Source organism: Muntiacus reevesi, chromosome 3, assembly GCF_963930625.1.
Source record: "Muntiacus reevesi chromosome 3, mMunRee1.1, whole genome shotgun sequence".
Classification (NCBI taxonomy): domain Eukaryota; kingdom Metazoa; phylum Chordata; class Mammalia; order Artiodactyla; family Cervidae; genus Muntiacus; species Muntiacus reevesi.
In genome coordinates, this window is record NC_089251.1 from 240,608,227 (window position 1) to 240,633,549 (window position 25,323).

A 25,323-nucleotide genomic window follows, 5' to 3' on the forward strand; every position below is an offset into this window, starting at 1 on the left:
GGCATCCCCCCATGCATGAACACTTATATTGGCTTTATTTGTAATACCAAAAACAAGAAACATCCCAGATGTCCTTCATTGAGAGCATAAACTCATTGTGGTATATTCACCCTATAAAACAGTAGGCAATCATAAAAATAAACTACTGATATAGCTAACAATCTGTAGGAATCTCCAGAAAACCACACTAGTGAAAAAAGTCAATCCTAAAAAGACTGTATCAGTTTATGTGTACAACACTCTGGAAATGACACAACCAAAAAATGGGAGGAAACAGATTAATAAGAGAAGAATTAAGAAATAAGAGAAGAATTGTGCTCTTGGATATATCTGTGTGTAGCTCTTATCATTTGAAATGCCACTTCAAAACAAATTATACATTCCACATATCATTCGGACTACAATCATTCAATCTGTAGGATCTCAGACTCATTTCTAGAGACAGAAAGCTGTGTAATTTATCTGTGACTTCCTCATGAGTGATATAAATGGCTATACTCAATAGCTTCTTTTGATTAATATATATGCTTTCTTCATACCGTCCACAATTGCTTCTTCTTTCAGTGGTATGCACTGACCTCGTACATACATGTATCTATCAGTAACTTGTCATTTGGTATGATCCTACATTATGTCATTCAGGCCCTACTTTTTAGTGGAATGACTTTTCTGGAGTTTCTTTACTGATCACAGCTTAATGAGAGAGCTAGTTAATAGAGAGTTATCATTTTCCCCCTTTGGTCCAGCAGAGGCATTTGATTAATGAACTTCTTAGCCAGTCATATCACACATGCCAGAGTGAATCATGGCCCTTTTCCTCATTTTTTTTTTATCTTTTCTACATGAGGGATAAGCAAGATACAGTTCTTTTCCATCCTTTGCTCCCTCAATTCTGTCCTTTTTACATCTACTAGAAAATGTAGTTCAAACACTTCTTCCCATGTAGACAGTCTTCATTAGCAAGTGTCAAGAGTGAAAATAGTAACAAACCCAGAGGGAGGGAAGAGAAGGCAAGGCACGGCTCCCTTCCCACAAGTGAGCGCCCTGTAATCAGGTCAGTGGGGGGGAGCACTGGACTTGCTTGTGACCCCTCTGGGCTGAGCACCTTCCAAAGGACAAACTCTGAGGCAGTGGGGCACTCAGAGCACTGGGGAAGGGAGCAACCCTCAGAAGAGGCAGGAGTTCCACCCCTCAGGCTGCTCTGGCCCCTGCCCGCCACAACCTGGACAGCTCTGGGGAGGGATACTAGGCGACTGAGCCAAGCCTAGGAAGAGGTGTGAGACAGCCAGGTCCTGTGGAATACAAGAAAGCTGCTTCTGGCTGCTTTCTGGGGGCCTGTTCTCCCTTTTTGCACACTTACAGCAGAATTTAGATTTTTTTTAAAGATAATTTTCTATAACTTTAATATTACTTCTGCCAATACTTTTAGATTCATAGACCAGATCTTTTGCCATGAAGCTAAACATCTAAAAGTACATTCAAACAGAATACCAGGGTAATCGAATATTAGAGTAAAACTGTATTAAGTTTTACTTATCATGAACTTAGTTACTGCACAGATAAAATAACTTCTTATGCCAGGATGGACAGTGCATTTCCTCTTGAAAGAGCCAGAAAGTCAATATTTTTTTTCTCTTTTTACAACTTCACTACTATACTTTGATCCATGCTTTTAGTACTTTCTAGCTTCTAAATTGTGGCAGGTGCTATCACTTTTGAGTTGAACACTGAAAATTTCCAAAGTCAATTCTGATGTTCTGTATGAAGTAAGTTTAAATTAATAAACTATGCCTGCATTACGAGAAAAAAAAAAAGTGTGTACTTCGTTACGAGAAGTTCAAATACATATATACATATGTATATATATATATATATACCCCCATAGTTTATTATATATATAATATATATATATATATAACATATTTTATATAATATATACTGTGTATATATATCGGAGAAGTCAATGGCACCCCACTCCAGTACTCTTGCCTGGAAAATCCCATGGATGGAGGAGCCTGATAGGCTGCAGTCCATGGGTTTGTGGTGTCGAACGCGACTGAGCAACTTCACTTTCACTTTTCACTTTCATGCATTGGAGAAGGAAATGGCAGCCCACTCCACTGTTTCTGCCTGGAGAATCCCAGGGACAGCGGAGCCTGGTGGGCTGCCGTCTATGGGGTCACACAGAGTCGGATACGACTGAAGCGACTTAGCAGCAGCAGCAGCAGCAGCAGTGTATATATATACATATACACACACACACATATATATATATATATCCGTAGTTTATTAGCAGTAGTAATCAACATTTTGGAACAAAAATATTGTATATATTAAGTGACCAAAAAATGTTGGTCACTCTTACCACACCACACTCAGAAAAGAATGTTATGTAGGAAAAGTCAGCCCTTTTACTAAAATCACTTATGATCTTATCATGTACCACACATAGATAATGAACATCTATTAGAACACATATGCTCCAAGACTTGAGAAGATACATTCTGACTCTAAAAGAGCATTAAAAAAATCTATACCTCTGCTGTTATTTTTTCTTCTTGAAGTTCTGGTAAAGACTTCTGAAATTCCTGATCAATCTTAGATTTCTCAGTAGCTGTCTGCTTTTCTTCTTCATAGGATACAGCGAGTAAGCCTAAGAACAAACTTGCCATATAAAAGGCAAACCAAAAACTTATCACAACAAAAAATATCATGTAGACCTTCCCAGAAGCATAAAGGATCTAAGGAGAGGTGGAAAAAAGACAGAGAGGAAATGTTATTTGTCTTACTGTGATCTCTTATTTTAAAATGAAAAAAAATTTTTTGTTGGAATTTCGTTACAAGTGGAATGCAATTACAAGACAATTAAAGTACTGGCTTTACCTGGAGAAATAAGTGAAAAGCTCTTTACCTTTAGACATATATGTAAGATACAAAATAATGGTACAAAATCAGGGGAGAATTTAGTAATTTAATTCAGGGTGAGCATTTGACATTTTTGTCTTCATTAACAGATCAAACATAATGAAAGGAAAAATTGTCATCTTTCAATAAAGAAAGCTGGATAGTCCGAATATGAATGATTGTTTCCTTTGCAATAGAATCTTTAAATATATGAAGTGTAATAAAGGCAAAGGATGAATGTCTGGATATTACTTTCTTTGGATCATTACTTTATGGAAACATCACAACAAAGTACAAGATCCTGTCTGTTCAAAGAGAGGAGGAACAGGAATATTTGATTATCTGTCAGGATACTTGCTTTCGTGAAGAACCTCTACACAAATCACCTAGGAAAGTCATATAATTCACATATATTAAGTCATTTATGGATATACATGCATGCTTCCCTTGTGGTTCAGACAGTAAAGAATCTGCCTGCAATGCAGGAGGCATGGGTTCAATCCCTGGGTTGGGAAGGTCCCCTGGAGGAGGGCATGGCGACCTACTCCAGTATTCTAGCCTGGAAAATCCCCATGGACAGAGGAGCCTGGCGGGCTACAGTCCGTGGGGTCACAAAGGGTCGGACAAGACTGAGACACTAAGCCCTGCACATGTGTACTAAGCTGCTTCAGTCGTGTCTGACTCTGTGACCCTACGGGCTGTATCCTGCCAGGCTGCTCTGTCCTAGGGATTCTCCAGACAAGAAAACTGGAGTGGGTTGCCATGTCCTGGATCTTCCCAAGCCAGGGATCGAACCTGCATGTCTTATGTCTCCTGGATTGGCAGGCAGGTTCTTTACTACTAGTGCCACCTGGGAAACCCCATTTATGGATAAAAAATACAAAGTAGCAGATCTCTGAGCATTGACTGGCTTTTATTTCAAAATAATTACCTAAGATATAGTGGAAAATTGAAAAATTTATAAGTAGATATTACAAATCCAAAATATAGTCCACTGATCTATCCTCACTGATTACAAGTAGATGAACAAATTTCAGGAAAACATATGGGAAAAGTTTTCACTTTTAAGCATTCATTTGAATCAATAGACAAGTATTACTCACAGAAAATATTGTGTTGACATGTTAAGAATGTTTACAAATTAACAGGAAATTCAAACATTTAATCAGAAATAATTTCTTATTAATCTATAGTATATTTTCCTTTAACAGTATTTTTAATAAACTCTATTATCCAAGTGAGTAAGCTATTTAGGATTTGGTTAAATATTTTCCCCACTAAATAGCTGTTATCCACAATACATTCAGAAGTCAGTATTAGATATCATGAGTATTGTAGGATATACACATTAATAAATACTTTATGTTTGTTATTTCCTTAATTCCATGTAAAACATTTACATTGTATTTACCATGTAGAAAGGAAATGAAATTAGATAAAGACCTCACAGCTGTGGGGAAATGCCTGAATCCAAAATTTTTGCTCTTTCCACTAAATGAAGCTGAATGAGAATAAAAGCATACGATCTTATTAGAATGAAAAAGTGTGCAAATTCAAGTTTTATTGTATTTTAGCAGAAAACAGGGGCTAATTATAGCCTGTTTACCGTTTATTTTTATGAAAATCAAATGAAACAATGTATGGGAAGATCTCAGCTCATGGCAAGTATGTGATAAATGTGAACTATGATTGAATAAAACCCCACTCCATGAGAACTGACAACCTGCTTTGTTCATTTCTGTACCAATGCCACATCAGAGTACTTGGATTAAATAATGCTTGTTTAATGAATGGGGAATGCTATTTTCCAAAACACAAGCTGTACTTTTTGGGAATAACTGCTGAATTTACCTAATCATGCTTCAATAGAGCAGTGCTGAGTAAAAAATCCAGTCCAAATCAAAGCAAACCTTATCTATACTAGTTAATAAAATCCTAGAGTGCAATAATGATGAAGGTCTTGAAAGACTCCAGAATCAGGGCACTCCCAGACTAATTTCTCATTTCCCTGGTGTGTGATGGGATTTCTTTTAAACTATTGTTAACAAGTAAATTAACTTATACACTTTGAAAGCTGTAAATAAAAGGCAAGACATTCACTATTATGTAAAGTAAACAATTCATAAATATTCACTTAAATTTTTTGTTTATTAAAATTTTATTAAGCATTTCTATATGTTAGATGCTGAGAAGACAAAAATTAAAATGAGACAAAATACTTCTTAGGTCGTTTATCTCCTAATGGGCAGAAATACTGAACAAGCAAATATGATTGCAGAGACTATATCTTAAAGGGCGCTATGTACCATGCATTTGGACACTGAACTTCATCCTATAGACATTTGGAAATCACTAGAGGATTTTGAAGAGGATAACATGGTAAGATTAGTTCAGAAATAAGAAGTTCCTAGTGTTGTAGAGGAGGCAGGATACTTGTCAAAAAGTTTGACAAATAACAATATACTACTCTTTCAAAATTAGAAAAATATAGTTTGCATAAAGAAAATAATCACTTGTAATATTTTAAGTACTTCTACTAGAAACATAATTTTCCTACAAGCATGTTTGATTTACTTGATTTTCATTTAATAATATATTATGAATCTTTGTGCTAAAAATATATTACATTATTCTTATCATTATTAATGGCCTATAAACACACACATATGCACATACACACCATAATTTATCTATTCAATCATAAAAAGTACAGTACATGTGTGTTTAAAAAGAGTATTCTTCAACTGCACATACTTTTGGAATTTAAAGTAATTATTTTATCTAATATCTTTTGATATTAACTATGCTGCTGAAAAACACTGCATATTCCACTTTTCTTAAAAGAAAAGCTGAATCTACATTTTTAAGGAGTATATATTATATCCTTCTGAGAAACTATGGCACACAAATCATCAGTTATGAAAGGAGACTCAGAATTTTTAATTAAAGTCTCATAACAGTAAGCTTTCTGTTACTATAACTGGAGCATGACTGACTATTAAAAGAGGATGAGAAGAAATAGAAGAATTAAAAAGAAATAGTACATTGTAGGCATGAATAATCTTTGGTTTCAGCATGTGAATTCTTAGTTGCAGTACACGAGGTTCTTTAACCAGGGATCAAGTTCACTCCCCGTGACTTGGGAGCTCAGAGCCTTAGCCACTGGACCACCAGGGAAGTGCCAACAATTTCTTAACAGATGGTAATCTCATAGGTTCAAATTTTTTGTCTGAAGAATTAGCACCTAGAAATGCTCTCTAGTTAATGTCAAATCTATAAGAGCACAGAGTAGTACACCGATCGCTGGTAGATACATGTGTTTTGACTTTGGGGAGGTTATCTCACTGCTGTGATCTTAGGGTCTTCATGTAAAAGCATATGCACAGATTTATATCCTGACCTTGTAGGACTGTTTCAAAGATTAAGTAAGATACCAATACATAAGAACACTAAAGTGTTTACGTACAGTTTGACATCGAATAATTCTACTTTCTTCTGGCCTCAAATTCTTCTCCACACAAAAATTTAATAAAGTACATTACATTTGATCATTATTTTAGAAAGGAGGAGCATGGCATCATTCTTACATGCATTGCAGATTCTCTGTGTTCTTACCTGGTGATAAAGTGCTTCAGGGTAATCCTGCATCATTAACCGAAATAAAGCTAATAAGGCCCAGCCAAAGTTGTCAAAATTTGTGTAGCCATCATCAGGATTTACACCAGCTTTTACACACACATATCCTTCAGGACACTGACTAATTAAGATGAAGAAAAGAAAAACTGTTTATTCTTAGGTGACTTTCAGATCAAGGTTAAATCACAAATTCAGAACATCTACCCATGAATAATAAAGGGCTCCCTCTTTCACGGGGCATAGTCTTCTCCCAAACAATTCCCAGTGAAAAAAAGTTGCATATGAGTTAGATTTTCAGCTGATATAAGTGAACACCATTAGTTAAGCTAAAAGACAACAGGGACTCAAAAATGGTTTTTGCCAAGTCTTTGTTAAAGATTTCTTTACTACCCAAAATCAAAGTGAAAATATAACTGGTGGAAAATGACATTGATAAAAATAAAACTGCAGTAGTTGAGAATTTAATTTTTAAATGATCTCACCTCAAACCCTTAGATACTATTATATAAAGAGTGAGAAAACACTGTTCATCAATAATTTATAAGCAGTAACGGCACTTTGGTAGAAAGATCAGATTAAATATTTATTTCATTTCCTTTCATGGAGTCTTCATAATTTTACCTACTGGGGCTTGGTTCTTGTGGTCCATTATGAAAGCAGTGGCCCAAAAAATCATGCTTCTTCTCTCATCACCTCTCTGTAGTTCCCTCCCACATTATTGGAGCTTTGGCCACGTGACTTGCTTTACATATTTGTTAATGGCTAACAAATGTGATACAAACAGAGGTTTAAAAAGTACTTGTGTGTTGAGGCTTGCTAAATTGCTGACCTATAGAATCTGAACAGATGAATTTTTGTTCTTGTCTTAAAACACTTGGGATACTTTATCATACGGCAAAGTATAATGGCTGCAGATGAAACACTGACATTCTCTTCTGGGCCTGATATACTATATCATTGTCATTTTGACTATCCATGACTTGGTATCTTGAACATGTATTTCACGTCATGTCAAATCTAGTTTGGAATGTCCACAGAAAGGTTTAGCTCAAGTGGGATGGGGCAGACACAATGAGATAGATTCACAATCTGGACTTGAAAATAGACTGGAAGCCTAGCAGTAAAAAGGTTGAATAACCAATGAAATGTCTAAATCACCTTGTATATGCTGTCACTTCAGTCATGTCCGACTATTTGTGACCCTATGAACTATAGCCTGCCAGGCTCCTCTCTCCATGGGATTCTCCAGGCAAGAATACTGGAGTAAGTTGCCATTTCCTACTCCAGGGGATCTTCCTGACCCAGGGACTGAACCAAGTTCTAATTGGCAGGCGAGTTCTTTACCACCAGTGCCACCTGAGAAGCCCCCCGCCCCCCCCGTGTGTGTGTGTGTGTGTTAGTTGCTCACTCCTGTCCGACTCTATGCAATCCCATCAAATGTAGCCTACCAGACTTCTCTGTCCATGGGATTCTTTGGGCAAGAATACTGGAGTGTATTGCCATGCCCTCTTCCAGGGATCAAACCCAGGTCTCCTGAAAGAGTGTCTGGTGGACTCTTACCATCTCAGCCACAAGGGAAGCCTCTGGGAAGCCCCCAAATTACTTTAATAGGACTAAACTATATAACTCATTCTCCTGCCCCTATGTGCTTTTTCTCTATCTCAGGCCCAGAGCCTCTAAGAACTGAGTTTCAGATGGATGTCAAGTCATTCTAGTTGAGGAAAGTAACACAGGGAATTAATCCATTGTACTGCTGAGAAGCACTCTATTTCAACTTTATCTCATCATCTGAAATTATAAGAAAATAAAAGTTTTTCCAATAGTCATGTATGGATGTGAGAGTTGGACTATAAAGAAAGCTGAGCACCAGAAAATTGATGCTTTTGAACTGTGGTGTTGGAGAAACTCTTGAGAGTCCCTTGGACTGCCAGGAAAAGGAACCAGTCCATCCTAAAGGAAATTGGTCCTGAATATTAATTGGAAGGACTGATGCTGAAGCTGAAACTCCAATACTTTGGCCACCTGATACGAGGAACTGACTCACTAGAAAAGACCCTGATGCTGGGAAAGATTGAAGGCAGGGGGAAAAGGGGACAACAGAGGATGAGATGGTTGAATGGCATCACTGACTCGATGAACATGAGTTTGAACAAGCTCTGGGAGTTGGTGACGGACAGAGAAGCCTGAAGAGCTGCAGTCCATGGGGTTGCAAAGAGTCAGACATGACTGAGCGACTGAACTGAACTGAAGACTTGAGAGTTTTGTCATCTCACTGAAGAATTATTTTAAGTCCTGTTGTTTAGTTGCTAAGTTATTTCTGACTCTTTTGAGACTCCATGAGGCCCACTAGGCTCCCCTGTTCATGGGATTTCTCAGGCAACAATACTGGAGAGGGTTGCCATTTATTTCCTCCTTCAGGGGATCTTCCCGACTCAGGGATCAAGCCAGCACCTCCTGCACTGGCAGATGGATTCTTTACCACTAAGCCACAGCTTCCCATAAGCTGCCATAATTCCAAGAATTGGTCTCAAGGGAATTGAAACCAACCAACCCTGGATCCGAAGATTAATCATAGTGAAAACAATCAATACAATGCTGGTCAGACCACAGAGGACCGATTTCAAGATGACCGTCAGCTGACTGTGCTGTTTCTGCATGTAGCTCCCTCCCTCTTGCCCCCTGATTGTCGGGGCAGATGGAGAATCAGCCTTTGAACAATAGTCTACCCTCCCCTCGGTTGCTAGCATCTAAAATAAAGCAAACTTTCCTTTTCACTAAATGGCCTCTTATTGGCTTTTGAGCAGTGAAGAGCCCAACTCCACTCTCCATTACAATACAGACTTGATAGAAGAAAACATTAACACCACTTACCTAGCATCTGATCTGTTGCCACAAAGAAGAGCATATCTTTCTCCTTCTAAATAATAAAAGTTTTCTGTTTCTGGAAAAATATGAAAGACATGATATTTTGTATCTAATTGTGAGTGAACAGCATTTATCTAAAACCCAATTACATCTGTACAGATGAACATCCTTCTCTACAGTAAGAAGGAATGAGTTTGTAGCCTACCATTTTCTCTCAACCTAGGAGGCTTGGTCATATTTATTTATTTTGAAATGATAAAATTTGTGAGTTTTAGCAATTCCGAACACTGGTTTCCCTGACATAACTGTCTGAAGACTTGGAACTTTATCATCCTGATAAAGGAAACTGATCCAAATTAGTACTTGGGCATAGTTAGGTATTTACACAAAGATTGTTCTGAAGTTCAATTTGTTCTGAAATTGAAGGTTCAACATTTCTGTGAAGAATGCTTTTTGATATAGATGGCAAGGGATTCTTACCTCGAATATAATATGGGTTTCCAGTTCTGTTATTCAGCATGTCAGTTTCATTTTCTTGGGGCCATCGCAAACATTTATGTTTCAGATTGCCCATGAAGAGCCCCATCCCAATTAGAGAAAATACACTCAGAAAAAAGAGAGTTAGGATAATGACCACAGTGAGTTTCTTCAAACAATGGATGAGTATCCCTACAAAAGAGTTCATTCCTGAAAAGAGAAAGGTTTGTTTTTCATAAAATAAAATACCTTAGTAAAGCAGCATTAGCAAATTTCTCCCATGGCGAATGCAGAAGCCATTAAAATCAATAGCTTTGTGTTTTATAATTTCATTTATCATTATCTAGATCTGATAAATAAAAGAAATAACATGTGAAACTTTGAGATTTTTGTATTATTGCTAATTTATTACACCTGGCAATAATTCAGACATTCTTTAGTACTTTTACTTATTTGTTTTGTTTCTTTTTACTACATAAAGAACAGGCCTCCTCTCTTGGTTACTGTTTTTCATACTAATCACCATTATTTATAAGCACAGGTAAAGGCATAGAGTTACAAATCAACATGGGTTGCAAATGTTGTTGAAAAAAGAAATAGTTTGAAATAGCAGTATTCTATACATTTTTATTATTTTTTATGACCTCAATTTTTGAAGCTCATTAAATAAAACATGAAAAAATTTTATGAATAGAAATGGAATAACATACAACTGTGATTATATGTCACTGTATTTATACCAGAATACTTGTTAATTAAGAATTCAACTTCAATGTTAGTTTTACTTAAGGACACTCATTTTTCTAACTATTAAACAATACATGCTCAATTCAGAAAATATAGAAAGCAAGAAGAAACAACAAAAACTCCATAATTACACTTCATAGATGAAACTACCATAACTCTTCTTTCCTCCAATAATGGATAAAAATATACCAACTTCATGATGTTGAGCAAGTTACCAACATTTTAATGTTTCTGTTTAATTATTTTTAACGGGGTATAAATATATTTATTTCATACATCATTGTGAGAATTGAAAATCTATTTTTTTTAAATGACATCCTCAGATGATTAGATTTATTGAGTGTAATAGAATAGGGTTGAAATAAAGTTATTAGAAAAGAGAGTCCTCAAATAAAACTAAGTTTAAAATACTTGGGTGCAATCTCAAAAAGAACAGAATGATCTCTGTTTGTTTCCAAGGCAAACCATTCAATATCACAGTAATTCAAGTCTATGCCACAACCACTCAAGTTGAACGGTTCTATGATGACCTAGAAGACCATCTAGAACTAACAACAAAAAAAGATGTCCTTTTCATCGTGGGGATTGTAAAGAAAAAGTAGGAAGCCAAGAGATACCTGGAGTAACAGGCAAGTTTGACCTTCGAGTACAAAATGAAGCAAGGCAAAGGCTAATAGAGTTTTGCCAAGAGAACACACTGGTCATAGCAAACACCCTCTCCCAACAACACAAGAGACGACTCTACACATGGAGACCACCAGATGGTCAACACTAAAATCAGATTGATTATATTCTTTGCGGCCAAAGATGGAGGCTAAACAGTCAGCAAAGACAAGACTGGGAACTGACTGCAGCTTAAATCATAAACTCCTTATTGCAAAATTCAGACTTAAATTGAAGAAAGCAGGGAAAACTACTAGACCATTCAGGTATGACCTAAATCAAATCCCTTATGATATACAGTGAAAGTGACAAATAGATACAAGGGGTTAGATCTGATAGAGTGCCTGAAGTATTATGCATGAAGGTTCATGACATTGTATAGGAGGCAGTCATCAAAATCACCCCCAAGAAAGAGAAACAAAACAGCAAAATGGTTGTCTGAGGAGGCCTTACAAATTGCTGAGAAGAGAGGTGAAAGATATCCATCTGAATGGAGAGTTCCAAAGAATAGCAAGGAGAGATAAGAAAGCCTTCCTAAGTGATCAATGCAAAGAAATAGAGGAAAACAATAGAATGGGCAAGACTAGAGATCTCCTCAAGAAAATCAGAGATAACAAGTGTTGGTCCTTTAATGGACCGGAACCTGGTGGTCCGGAGTCGATGATGAGAAAGTGAAAGAAGGAAAGAGGCTAATATTCCCTGGGTTATGCAGTCGGCTTTTGTGCTCCAGGGAATCAGCCAGAAAGAGAAAGAGAGGAAGAGAAAGAAAGAAAGAAAGTTATAGGGACCAAAGCTCTGATGGAGCAAAGGTGTTTTAATCAACATGGCATGGGCATATATAATGTAGTTATTCTCAGCAAAGATAAAGATTAAAATTCCAGACTTAAGAAACACAAGGCGATCCCTATTAAAGAGAGAAGAGGGTACTTATCACCATGAGAAGCTAACAAAGGAAATGCCTGGATTCCTCAGCCCCGGGAAAGGCTTACCTCTCCTCTTAATTCCTGAATATTCAGGAATCAATAAGGGCCAAAGGTTTCCTGACAGATCCAAAACAGCACACAGGAAGCCTCCTGTTAAATGCTTCCTGACAACCAAGGGAACATTTCATGCAAATATGGGCACAATAAAGGACAGAAATGGTAAGGACCTAATAGCAGCAGAAGATATTAGGAAGAGGTGGCAGAAACACAGAAAAACTACACAAAAAAGATTTTAATGACCCAGATAACCACGATGCTGTGATCACTCACCTGGAGCCAGACATCCCAGAGTCCAAAGTCAAATGGGCCTTAGGAAGCATCACTATGAACAAAGTTAGTGGAGGTGATGGAATTCCAGCTGAGCTATTTTAAATCCTGAAAGATGATGCTGTGAAAGTGCTGCACTCAATATGCCAGAAAATTTGGAAAACTCAGCAGTGGCCACAGAACAGGAAAAAGTCAGTTTTCATTCCAATCTCAAAGAAAGGCAATGCAAAACAATGTTCAAACTACTACATAATTGCACTCATCTCAAACAGTAGCAAAGTAATGCTCAAAATTATCCATGCCAGACTTCAATAGTACATGAACAGAGAACTTCCAGATGTTCAAGCTGGATTTAGAAAAGGCAGAGGAAGCAGAGATTAAATTGCCAACATCTGTTGGACTATAGAAAAGCAAGAGAATTACAGAAAAACATCTACTTCTGCTTTATTGACTATGCCAAAGCCTTTGACTGTGTGAATCACAACAAACTGTAGAAAATTCTTCAAGGGAAGGGAGTAGCAGACCACCTTGCCTGCTTCCTGAGAAATCTGTATGCAGGTCTAGAAGCAACAGTTAGAACTGGCCATGGAACAACAGACCAGTTTCAAATAGGGAAAGGAGTACAGCAAGGCCATATAGTGTCACCCTGCTTATTTAACTTATACACAGAGTACATCATGCAAAATGCTGGGCTGGATGAAGCACAAGCTGGAATCAAGATTGCTGAGAGAAATATCAATAACCTCTGGTGCAGCAGATAGCACCCTTATGGCAGAAAGTGAAAATAAACTAAAGAGTCTCTTGATAAATGTGAAAGAGGAGAGTAAAAAAACTGGCTTAAAATTCACCACTCAAAAAACTAAGATCATGGCATCCAGTCCCATCAATTCCTAGCAAATAGATGGAAAAACAATGGAAACAGTGACAGACTTTATTTTGGGAGGCTCCAAAATCACTGCAGATGGTGATTGCAGCCATGAAATTAAAAGATGCTTGCTCCTTGGAAGAAAAGCTATGACCAACCAAAACAGCATATTAAAAAGCAGAGACATTACTTAGTCCACAAAGGTTTGTCTAGTCAAAGTTATGCTTTTTCCAGTAGTCATATGTGGATGTGAGAGTTGGACCATAAAGAAGGCTGAGAGCAGAAGAATTGATGCTTTTGAACTGTGGTGTTGGAGAAGACTCTTGAGTCCCTTGGATTGCAAGGAGATCAAACCAGTCAATCCTAAAGAAAATCAGTCTTGAATATTCATTGGAAGGACTGATACTGAAGCTGAAGCTCCAATACTTTGGACAGGTGATACAAAGAACTGACTCACTGGAAAAGACCCTGATGCTGAGAGAGATTGAAAGCAGGAGGAGAAAGGGACGACAGAGGATGAGATGGCTGGATGGCATCACGGACTTGATGGACAGGAGCTTGAGCAAGCTCTGGGAGTGGTCATGGACAGCGAAGTCTGGCATACTGATTGCAAAGAGTCAGACGTGACTGACTGAACTGACTGAAAGTTACTTCTGTGATTAAAGAAATGTGATACCTAGAATATATATATAATTTTAATTGCTATCATCCTAAAATACATATTTACAGCCACTTTGGCCACTTGGAATTATACTATGAGTTGTTTTGCTATATGCAAGTCTTTTTAAAGTATTACATTAAAAATGGAATTTCTGTGTCATGGTATATGAGATATTTAAGTATTAATTCATATGTTCAAATTTTTTAAAGAATCTTTGAACCAATGCATAAACCAAAGACTATAAATACATAATCATGCCTTTACTAAAGGTAGGACATTTAAAAAAATATTACTGCCAATTTATTAGAAGAAAAATGGGACATTTTAATTTGATATTATTGCCATGATCACCATAAATATCTTTAAAAGTATGTGTATTTGCACTGTGTATTTTTTATTTGGTCACTGTCATGAGTCCTGTGTATATTTTGTACTGAAAAAAATTTTCACATTGTTTTGTTGAAATTATCTTTAGGAATGGAAATTCTTAAATATAATTAAGAAGGTATGTGTGTATATAAACATAAACTCATACAAATATTTTATTAATAATAGTGATATTATAGAATATATATAAATTAAAGTATACTTATACATATATAACTACAAAATATTTTTATTAATATTACTATGACATAAATATATTCTATACAGAATATACATAATCAAGCTTCTTATGGAGCTTTTAGTGTCAACATTTTAATCAATGATAAAAAGAAGTCACCATCACACTTTATAGACTCAAATTTATTAGTAATTTTCATTGCTATCTTCCATCCATTGCTATCTACCATTCAAAGCTTTGAACCATATGTCAATTTTGATTTTGATTTCCTGGTATAACTTTTTCCTTCTTTTTACTTTTAAATTTTCATTTTGTTTTAGTTTAGGTGTATCGTTTGTGGATTCTAACATTTCTGATTTAATTTTAAAGTCTATATATTTCTTTAATTAATTAATTTTTACTTCTGGCTCCGCTTGGTCACTGATTCTGCACATGGGTTTTCTCTAGTTATGGCGAGCAGGGGGCCACTCTTCAGCTGTGATGCATGGGCTTAGCTGCCCAGTGCCGTCTAGGATCCTCCTGGACCAGGGATCGAACCAAAGTCCCCTGCGTTGGCAGGCAGATTCTTAACCAGCACTTGGACCCCAAAGAAGCTCAAGTCTCTACATCTTGACAGACAATTTTAACTCAATTATGTTCACTTTTATAAACTGGATTATACTTTATACCTTAGAGTACATTTTTAAAAGGAAAAAGGATTATTTTCATTCTCTTGAATAGTGTGTTTTTCCTTTCTTCCTTGTTTTCATACACACTGTATTACCAGTATGTGCCTAGGTTGTTTTCTCCTTTGAAAAAAAATAAGAGCAATTCGTACCAGCCTGTATGCTCCCAATTCTAGTTACTGTATTCTACTTGAATTTACCTGAATTTTTCTATGATCTTTACCTCTAATTTTAAGATGAAGATGAAGGTGATACAACTTATGTTCCAGTAATTTGTGGAGAGTAGTAAAAGAACTAAGACTGTGGAAATTCCTGCAAGGACATTTCTTGCTGCTGGTTTCTTCACCGTGCTTGGTGAAGCTACCATGTCACAGACCATTGTTATCAAACAGGTTATTGAGATATATTTTATAAACCATACAATTCACCTGTTTAATGTGTACTATTCAATGTTTCAGTATATCCACAAGTGAAATGAAGTCGCTCAGTTGTGTCTGACTCTTTGCAACTGCATGGACTTTAGCCTACCCGAATCCCCCATCCATGTGATTTTCCAGGCAAGAATACTGGAGTGGGTTGCCATTTCCTTCTCCAGCTGATCTTCCTGACCCAGGCATTGAACTTGGGTCCTCCCTCATTGTAGGCAGACGCTTTGCCGTCTGAGCCATCAGGAAAGTCATATCCACAAGGTAAGGCATCCATTATCACATTTTCCAATGTTTTTGCTGTTTTGCCCAGCCTGGACTCTAAGTACAGAGTATGCATACATCTGGCCTTCTTCATGATGTTCCAGTGGATGAACGTTGCTTGCAGATCTTACCTTTGGTGTTATCACACTAGCTCGTGGGTTTATTCATTCAACTATTTGATAAAACTTCTGACTCATAACAGCCAAAAAAAAAAAAAAAAAAAAAACTCTGAGTGAAGTTTTCCTATCTTATTGTTTTTATTCATTCTGATTCATTATATCTTATTTTATATAACTTTGTTCATTTCAACTGGCTTTTAGATTCAATGAGGAAAAGAAGAGGATGGATTAGATAACTGTCTGGACTGCTAATTCATTCAGAAGTCTAAGGACAATTTCAGTATTTCATATTTAAGACATAAAATTAAAGAAATAAGAAAAAATAGAGAAGTAAAATATTTTGATTGAGCTCTACATTTTGTTATCATAAGCACTGAAACCACTTCAAATAAGTAACAAATGTGGTATTATTTTTCCTTTCCATTCCAGGAGTGACAAATAAATTTGATACTTGATCTGATATTCATTTATATCAAAGATGAAACATTGTTTAACTTTTCTCCAAACAATGGCAGGGCTGTTCAAATGAATACATGGAAGTACATAAAACAAAATGAAGACAAAGAACTCGATGCTTTTTCTTACCTTGGTTTAAAGGAATAATTTTCAAAATTCTCAAATTTCTCATAATTCTAAATAATGAAATGAAATTCAGAGGTGAATATCTTGAAATATGCCTGTGGAATTAAATTAAAGTCGTTTAGAATTCATATTGAGTTTATGTTACTGACATTTGACTTTTTATAATATTTGAAGCTTATTTCTAAAACCAGACATCCAAATGTTCCCTTGATTTCATTATTGCATTTTGCAAATAGCTTTATTATTGATTGGAAGGGAAAGATTTCTACCATGCAAGGTAATCAAGTAAACATTACTCTACAAATTATGAGAGTTTATAAAAGCTTGACACTTTGAGTAGTCAAAATTTCATCAAATACTCTATATTATGTTCATATTTTAAAATCTTAATTGGTTTGAAAAGATAGTTAAAATAAGAAAATACATAGCTTTTGAAAGGAATAAGATTTATTTTAAGTATTGAAACTCCTGGTGCTGATAATGATGATGATAACAATGGTGATGGTGATGGTAGCAGAAACCAAAATGTATATTGGTTAAGGACACAGATTTTAGAGCCAGACTGCTGGTATAGGAATATAGGCTCTACTACTTACTAGTTGTGTGATAAGAAAAAATTACTTAACCTATTTTCCCTCGGTTTCCTCAAATGTGAAAAGTAAGGATAAGGGTACTTTCTAATTCTGAGGATATGGGGAAGATTAAATTAGTTAATCGATGTACATTCATAGCAAAGCACCTTCACATACTAAGGGTCCTTAGTTGCGTTAGCCAAGTTTTAGCTAATAGCAGTGGCAAGAAGAAAAATAATACTAGTGATAGCAAAAGTAGTGATAATAATTTCAAAGATATTAACTACTATTTTTTGACTGCTCACAACATGGAAGAAACTAATCATGTTCTTTATAAAGGTTATTTCTTTTTTAAAAAATTGACACTAACTCTACAAATAGAGTATTACTTTATTTTTAACAGGAGTTTGATACCTGTGACAATTTCTTTAGCCATAAAATAGAGTACATTAAATAGAAGGATTGAAAAACTTAATACACATGTAAGTTATTTGACATTAATGTATCATTCTAGAAAAATGTACATGTGTATAAAATATCTTATTCTGATAATTAAAATATTTCCTGTTCTTAAGCAATATCAATGAACAGAATCAAATATGCTGGAATCCTCTCCTAAGTCTCCAGGATATTTTCTGGTCACTGAACATAATCACCTCAAATGCAAAAAATTCAACCTCTATTGTTCTTGCTTCAGGTAGAAAACAGAGATAATATCCCATTACTTTAATTTTCAATGCATAGTCAGGACTAGTTCAGTTGGAGCTGCCTAAGAGAACTCACAATGTCTATGATTTATGAATCGTTCTGTACTCACAGAATTTTTACAGGCAGAAAATTCTGTCAACCTCAATGTTTCTTTATGAAAAGCATTCTTTTTAGCAAGCAAACATTATGATGTTTGTAACTTAAAAGGAGTACTCACTCAAATAAAGTTACAGTGAAATCAAGCCAATTCCATGAATCACCAAAGAAATAAAAAGGTCCTGCCCAGATGCCTCTTGCAATGAGTTTTACAAGTATTTCAAATGTATAAATTCCAAGCAAAGTATTCCTGCAGAAAAAATTTCACATAATTTTCACATTACTTTTCATATTAAAAATGAAATGGAGAAAATAATAGCAAACGAAGCAACAGACAAAGGATTAATCTCAAAAATATACAAGCAACTCCTGCAGCTCAACTCCAGAAAAATAAATGACCCAATCAAAAAATGGGCCAAAGAACTAAACAGACATTTCTCCAAAGAAGACATACAGATGGCTAACAAACACATGAAAAGATGCTCAACATCACTCATTATCAGAGAAATGCAAATCAAAACCTCAATGAGGTACCATTACACGCCAGTCAGGATGGCTGCTATCCAAAAGTCTACAAGCAATAAATGCTGGAGAGGGTGTGGAGAAAAGGGAACCCTCTTACACTGTTGATGGGAATGCAAACTAGTACAGCCACTATGGAGAACAGTGTGGAGATTTCTTAAAAAACTGGAAATAGAACTGCCATATGACCCAACAATCCCACTTCTGGGCATACACACTGAGGAAACCAGATCTGAAAGAGACACGTGCACCCCAATGTTCATCGCAGCACTGTTTATAATAGCCAGGACATGGAAGCAACCTAGATGCCCATCAGCAGACGAATGGATAAGGAAGCTGTGGTACATATACACCATGGAATATTACTCAGCCATTAAAAAGAATTCATTTGAATCAGTTCTAATGAGATGGATGAAACTGGAGCCTATTATACAAAGTGAAGTAAGCCAGAAAGACAAAGACCATTACAGTATACTAATACATATATATAGAATTTAGAAAGATGGTAATGATAACCCTATATGCAAAACAGAAAAAGAGACACAGATATACAGAACAGACTTTTGGACTCTGTGGGAGAAGGCGAGGGTGGGATGTTTCAAGAGAACAGCATTGAAACATATATATTATCTAGGGTGAAACAGATCACCAGCCCAGCTTGGGTGTATGAGACAAGTGCTCGGACCTGGTGCACTGGGAAGACCCAGAGGGATCGGGTGGAGAGGGAGGTGGGAGGGGGGATCGGGATGGGGAATACATGTAAATCCATGGCTGATTCATGTCAATGTATGACAAGGGCCACTACAATATTGTAAAGTAATTAGCCTCCAAAAAAAAATAAAAAATAAAAACAAAAAAATAAAAATGAAACCAATATATCATAATTCTGAAATATTTGTCTATGTTAATTATTTGGCAATCAATCAACCAATCAAGTAGATGACCATAGGATAGGGCTTTAGTTAGGGCTTCCTGAGGCTTACAACAATAACTATGAAATTTGGCTATCAGTTTTTTTTCAACAAATTTTAGCTCAGGGTTATATTTATATATAATTAAGTAAAGAATAAATACAAAGATCAAATTTATCCCACATTGGGAGTCCAGCAATAAGCAACTGAAATGTAGGCAAGTATGAAAGAACTTATTACATACATATACAAGAATTTTTACATTGAATCAGTATAACACATATTTACCTTCCAAAATTAACTAATTTTAAGAATAGAAACCTTGAGGAGTGTCATCAAGGAGGTCTTCTTCCCTAGAAAATGTAATGGGCCTTTCCATTTCTGTATTCTAATGCAAGGTAAGTTACTCCCACCCCTCAGGAAAGAGAATTAGAACAGAAAGGAATAAAAAGATATCTTTTTACCTAAAGAATAGACAGGAAAAAAGTTATCTGTGTTTGAAATAAATCTGGGGTGCGACTGCAATAGTAAAGAAAATCTGAAGCACTGAAACGTATCAATCATTAGAATAAAAATAAAGCCTCACTTATATGATGCCACAGACATAAACACATATACAGCTAAAGGCTCAAGCATCTATATCATGTTAACCTAACATGCTGGGAAATTTAAAATACAATTAAGAGTAATGATGGGAAGAAAAACATTAAAATTGATTAACAACATGTGGATATATTTTATTCAGAAAATTCATCAATTGTGGAATATGTATAAGTATTATATTATGTACAATGTATACTACATGTAAATTATAAATATTAACTTGTACCATCTTATAATATGTAGTATATAATGTACTATAACACAGTGTGTTGAATATAAAGTATAATCATATATGAGATTATATATAATAAAATTATGTAACTTACTGCAATGCTGGCCCCCATCTTGGCAAATCAGTCATAGACATAAATATACAGTCAGTCAGGACGCTAACCAAAATGAATAGTCGGAAAAAGGTAAGTTACAGTCAAGGAACAATAGTAATAAAAATAATATTTAAAATACATTTCTATAATCTGTTTATATGTACACACATGAGATCACATAGTTTCTTAAGTTTCAAAAAATGTACTATTTATATTGAAAAGCAATGAGGATTAAGATTTGCTACCACTACTTGTGTGCACTAGAAAATACATTTTAAATGTATTTTCAAATATGGAACACACTGGAATTATAACCAAGATTTCAGTTTGACATAAAATGATATGTTAAATAAAAAGAGAAAAAGACTGCAGCAATATTTGAATAGAATAGTTGCATTTGATGTTAGTACAGTTTAAAACCAACAGAAAAGGATATGGATGTACCAAAATCTTAATGGTTGCTCTTCTAATTGAACTGAAAGGAGACAATGTACACCAGGTAGCACTGAATCTGAATATTGTTCTCTTTTTATTTAATACTATGAAAGTCTATAAGAAGAAAAAATGAAAATCAAGTGAAATTAGAGCTGAGAATTATGATCTTATCAACTATGCAACATTTTCCAATGACCATTTCAGTCATGAAGTCTAACATTTATACTTAAATTTTGATATCTGTTTACAGATTAAATCAAATGGAAAGGTTTTTAAGCTAGATTTACTCATATTTAGGCTTATCTACCATACCTTTTTTGCCAGTGTTCTACCTAAGAAAACCATTAGCTAATCCTTAAGTTTTCCTGCAGAATTGACGTAATAGAAAGAAATCTATAGCTTGATGGCTCAAGAGTATCCATTTTAGCATACTAAAATTCAATAAATGTAAAATAAGTTAACTTTATTTTGAAGCAAATAAGATATGAGACTGCAGTAGTAAAAGTGACCCACCCAATGCATGCAAACATTATCCTAATCATTAGTAATTTTCTATGGCATATAACCATGCTGTATGTTTTCATTGACATAAATATATTTAACACAAAAATTTATGTCATGTAAGACTAATCTGTTGGTATATTTAAGTATTAACCCCCCCCAAAAGAGAAAAATCAGAAACGTCTTAAAAAGGACATATATATATATATGTATATGTGAAGATATATGTGTGTAAAATACAGATATACATAATATATGTGTGTATGTGTGTGTGTATATAAACACACAGAATTATATACACACACATATATGCACTTTGGTTATACATACATATCCATTTGGAAAATTCATTCATGTGCTGTATGCATAACTATAGTATACATTGCTGTTGTTGTTTAGTCCCTAAGTCCCATCCGACTCTTTTGCAGCCCCATGGACTATAGCCCTGCCAGGCTCCTTTGTCCATGGAATTTCCCAGGCAAGAATACTGGGAGTTGGTTGCCATTTCCTTCTCCAATTCCTGACCCAATGAATGAATCCATGCGCCATCAGGGAAGTCCTCATATTACACATCGCAAACATTATATACACTACAATGTAATAACAGTAAATAATGTATAGCATAAAAGGCATATAAGGATATTGGAATCATTTTAATATATACATTTATACTGTAAAATGTCAGCATGCTTCCACCATGCAAAGTATTTGAAAGAGTTGTGATTAACAGAATGATCTCTTTGCCTTCCATCCAGCATGCATGCCAAGTCCCTTCAGTCGTGTCTGACTCTGCGACCCTATGGACGGTAACCCACCAGGCTCCTCTGTCTTGGGATTCTCCAGGCAAGAATACTGGAGTGGAAGGTTGCCATGCCTTCCTCTGGGGGATATTCCTTATCCAGGGACCAAACCTGCATCTCTTACATCTCCTGCATTGACAGGTGGGGTCTTTAACACTTGTGCCACCTGGGACTGATTCATATTCTTTTCACTCATTTGGTAAAATCATTGAATGCACTACAATATCAAAGAATATCAAATTACATTTGTCCACAATGGGGTTAATTCTTACCTCCCCCAAGTTTGACCTTTTTTTATAATTACTTCATTTTTGTCAGAAGCTTTCACGCTCAGAACCTTGGCATTATTAATCAGTCTTCAAATTCTGCTGTTTCTTCTCAAGTGTGTTACCTCTGTCTCCAAAGCACTCTTAGAATCCAGACTTCTTGACTTCAGGCCCAGATTACTCTCTCTCTTATTTCATCTTTCTGACTCTATCACTACCATGAAATAATAATGTAGAAGTCTCTAGATTAATCTTATTTAAACATTGCATTGATCACATCAGTACTTTGGCCATCACACTCAAAGTGTGATCACACTCAAACATCACAAAGCCATGTTGTCATCTCCATTATCTCATCTTATTTCCCACGATTTACAACAACTACAGGGTTCCAGTTCTATCATCAGCCCATCTCTTCCTTATTTCAGAATTAATCTATGCTCTTGCTTGTTCATAGAAGATTTTTGCCTTGTAAAAACTGAAGTGTTTCTGAAGCTGTAATTCAAGTTTCTTCCAGTTTTGTCAGTCCACACAGATCTCTGTCTTTTCTAAGCATAATCGTTTTTATTTTTATCATTGTGTGCTTCTTGCTGAATTGTCAAATATTTAGTAATTTTCTCAAATCATTCTGGGAATAAGATAGGATGTGACTGTATGAATGAATAAAATTTATGAATGAAATATAGTTTGGTTTTATTTCCCTAACTACTAAGTAAGCACATCAGGTTGAACAGTTGAAACTGCTGCACATGTAATTAAAACATTATATTATAGTTATTTTAAAATCAATACCCTTAAGTAGCCAGCCATCATGCTCCCATAAAATGAAACATTAAGGTATGCCAGTATAGCTTATTACATACAAAGTACAGTTATCCCAAACAAACCAATCTACCAGGCAAATAATCAGTTTTGACAAAAATCTCAAATATGTGTTAAATTTCTTGTCCAGTTTTCTGTAACTTAAAATTACCTCTTCACTTATTCTTCTGTCTTTTTTCATTCTTTTTCAATTACAGTTTTTTGCATGTCTGGAAAATGGATAAAAATATAGCCACAGTAAGCTTAATTAATCCTTACCTTTTTATTAGTGTAGTATGGGTCCACATCTTCCAATGGCTCTGACACCATCGCTTGAGGAAGACTGCCATAAACAAATGGAAGCTCTTTTCCAACTTCTAAGTCGCAGTTCGGCTTTAAATCTTCTTTGTCTTCCTCACTTGACTTTTTAGTACTATGCTGTTCCATAACTTCAAGAGATTCTCTGGTGAAAGGGACCAGGCTCTTAGGTTCTGGGGAAGCCATTTTCAATTTTGCCCCTGCAAGAAAAGTATTTTCTTCATTTCTGCATAAGATTTGGATACAGTAAAGAAAAAAATTAAAGTACAAAAGGCTAGGATATGAACGAAAGAGAATGGCAAACAATGCACTCAATGAAAACTCCTGCATTTAAGAGAAATCTGAGTTATTAAACTTGGTTTTGTTTCCCTTAATGTTAGATTTAACTTGTAATTTCATCAATAACTCATTCTATTTCATTTACTCATCCACTGAATCCTCTTTCTTCTACTGAAATCTGCCTTTCAGTTTCTCCCCTGTAATGAAAAAGCTCTAAAGTGGCTACAGGTTGTTGGAAGACCAGACCCAATCATTTCACTCTCAGCTGTATTTAGTCACTGACTAGACTTTGCTTCTCTAAACTCAATTTTCATTGGCTCTGTGACCCACTCTTTTGTATCTCTTCCTATAGCTCTGATCACTTCCTTTGACAGTTTTCCCCCCAAAATTTCAACTTTGATATCTTTTAAAGTTTTGCTTTTCCCTCTTTTACCTCATCTTTTTGGTAAATACATGTTCAAACACAGAGTTTAAGCTACTATAAATAGGTATTCACCAAGTACATTTCCCAAAACACTCCCTTCTCTCAGTCATCTATGTGTCAATCCACCAATGACAGCAATTTAACAAGTAAAAACAAAATTTGTTGTTTTTTCCCAAGACTAAAACCACTCTTTAACCTAACAGTCATTGTAAAATTATATATAAACTCATTACTTTGAAAATTACTCATAAAATGTTTTTCTTTGTCACTAGTTCCTTAAAAAAAATAATCTTCTTATAATAATTTTCCATCAGTTATTTAAATGTTGTTAAATATCCATTGTTCATACAACTACATCAAGGAAGCCATCTTTGTAATTCTATCTCTGGAATTCTAGTCTTTATCTATTTCAAGTTATTCTTCAGGCCACTTGAATTAGTCTTCATTAAATATAATTTCATGTATCAATTCTCCATTAATGAAACTTATTCTTTCCTTTTACTTTGAAATATGCTCTTTTGCTGATTTTTTCCAGCCCAATTTCTGTCAAAACCAACTCTTCAAGTGACTCTACTGAGCCAGTAACAACTGTCTATTCTCTATACATTCTCTTTAACCCTCATTGCAATTCTACTATTGCAAATAATGACTTTGTACTTGATACTGCAGCATTTTCTACATGTCTATTTTGTCTCTTGTAGTGCCAGCCTTAGGTACATTTATCCTATTGATATGATAATGTCATAAGACAGAAATCACATACATATGTAACATACACACAGATACACTAATCCAGAATTTTCCTCTGTTGTGTAAAATTGAGTTTTTTAATAGTTGGATCCATTACTTGCTATTAGTGGAAAGTAAGAAAAAAAAATAACTTGGTTAACAATAATGGAGTATAAATCATTGTGAGAATCAAATTAGTACCAGCTTTAAATAAGTGGTTTGTAAGAGAAATTTTAACTATACAGATGCTAATCTCCAGACATCCAAGGAGAGGACACGCAGTCCATTTCTTAATCCTGAAATATAAAAATGGAAAATAATCCCTGGGACAACTTATACCTTTC

General features: G+C 35.3%; 1 protein-coding gene across 1 annotated transcript in view; it reads right to left on the reverse strand.

The window, feature by feature from the left end:
• Positions 1-25,323, reverse strand: part of SCN7A (sodium voltage-gated channel alpha subunit 7) — a 77,176-nt gene that overhangs the window by 35,962 nt on the left and 15,891 nt on the right. The window contains exons 2-10 of the mRNA XM_065927887.1: positions 23,509-23,747; positions 20,863-20,975; positions 20,427-20,516; positions 18,186-18,314; positions 16,692-16,783; positions 9,886-10,092; positions 9,412-9,481; positions 6,520-6,661; positions 2,538-2,741 (exon numbers count right to left, since the gene is read on the reverse strand). Of these exons, the coding sequence (XP_065783959.1) occupies positions 2,538-2,741; positions 6,520-6,661; positions 9,412-9,481; positions 9,886-10,092; positions 16,692-16,783; positions 18,186-18,314; positions 20,427-20,516; positions 20,863-20,975; positions 23,509-23,747 (1,286 nt within the window). The remainder of the gene's footprint in view (positions 1-2,537; positions 2,742-6,519; positions 6,662-9,411; positions 9,482-9,885; positions 10,093-16,691; positions 16,784-18,185; positions 18,315-20,426; positions 20,517-20,862; positions 20,976-23,508; positions 23,748-25,323) is intronic.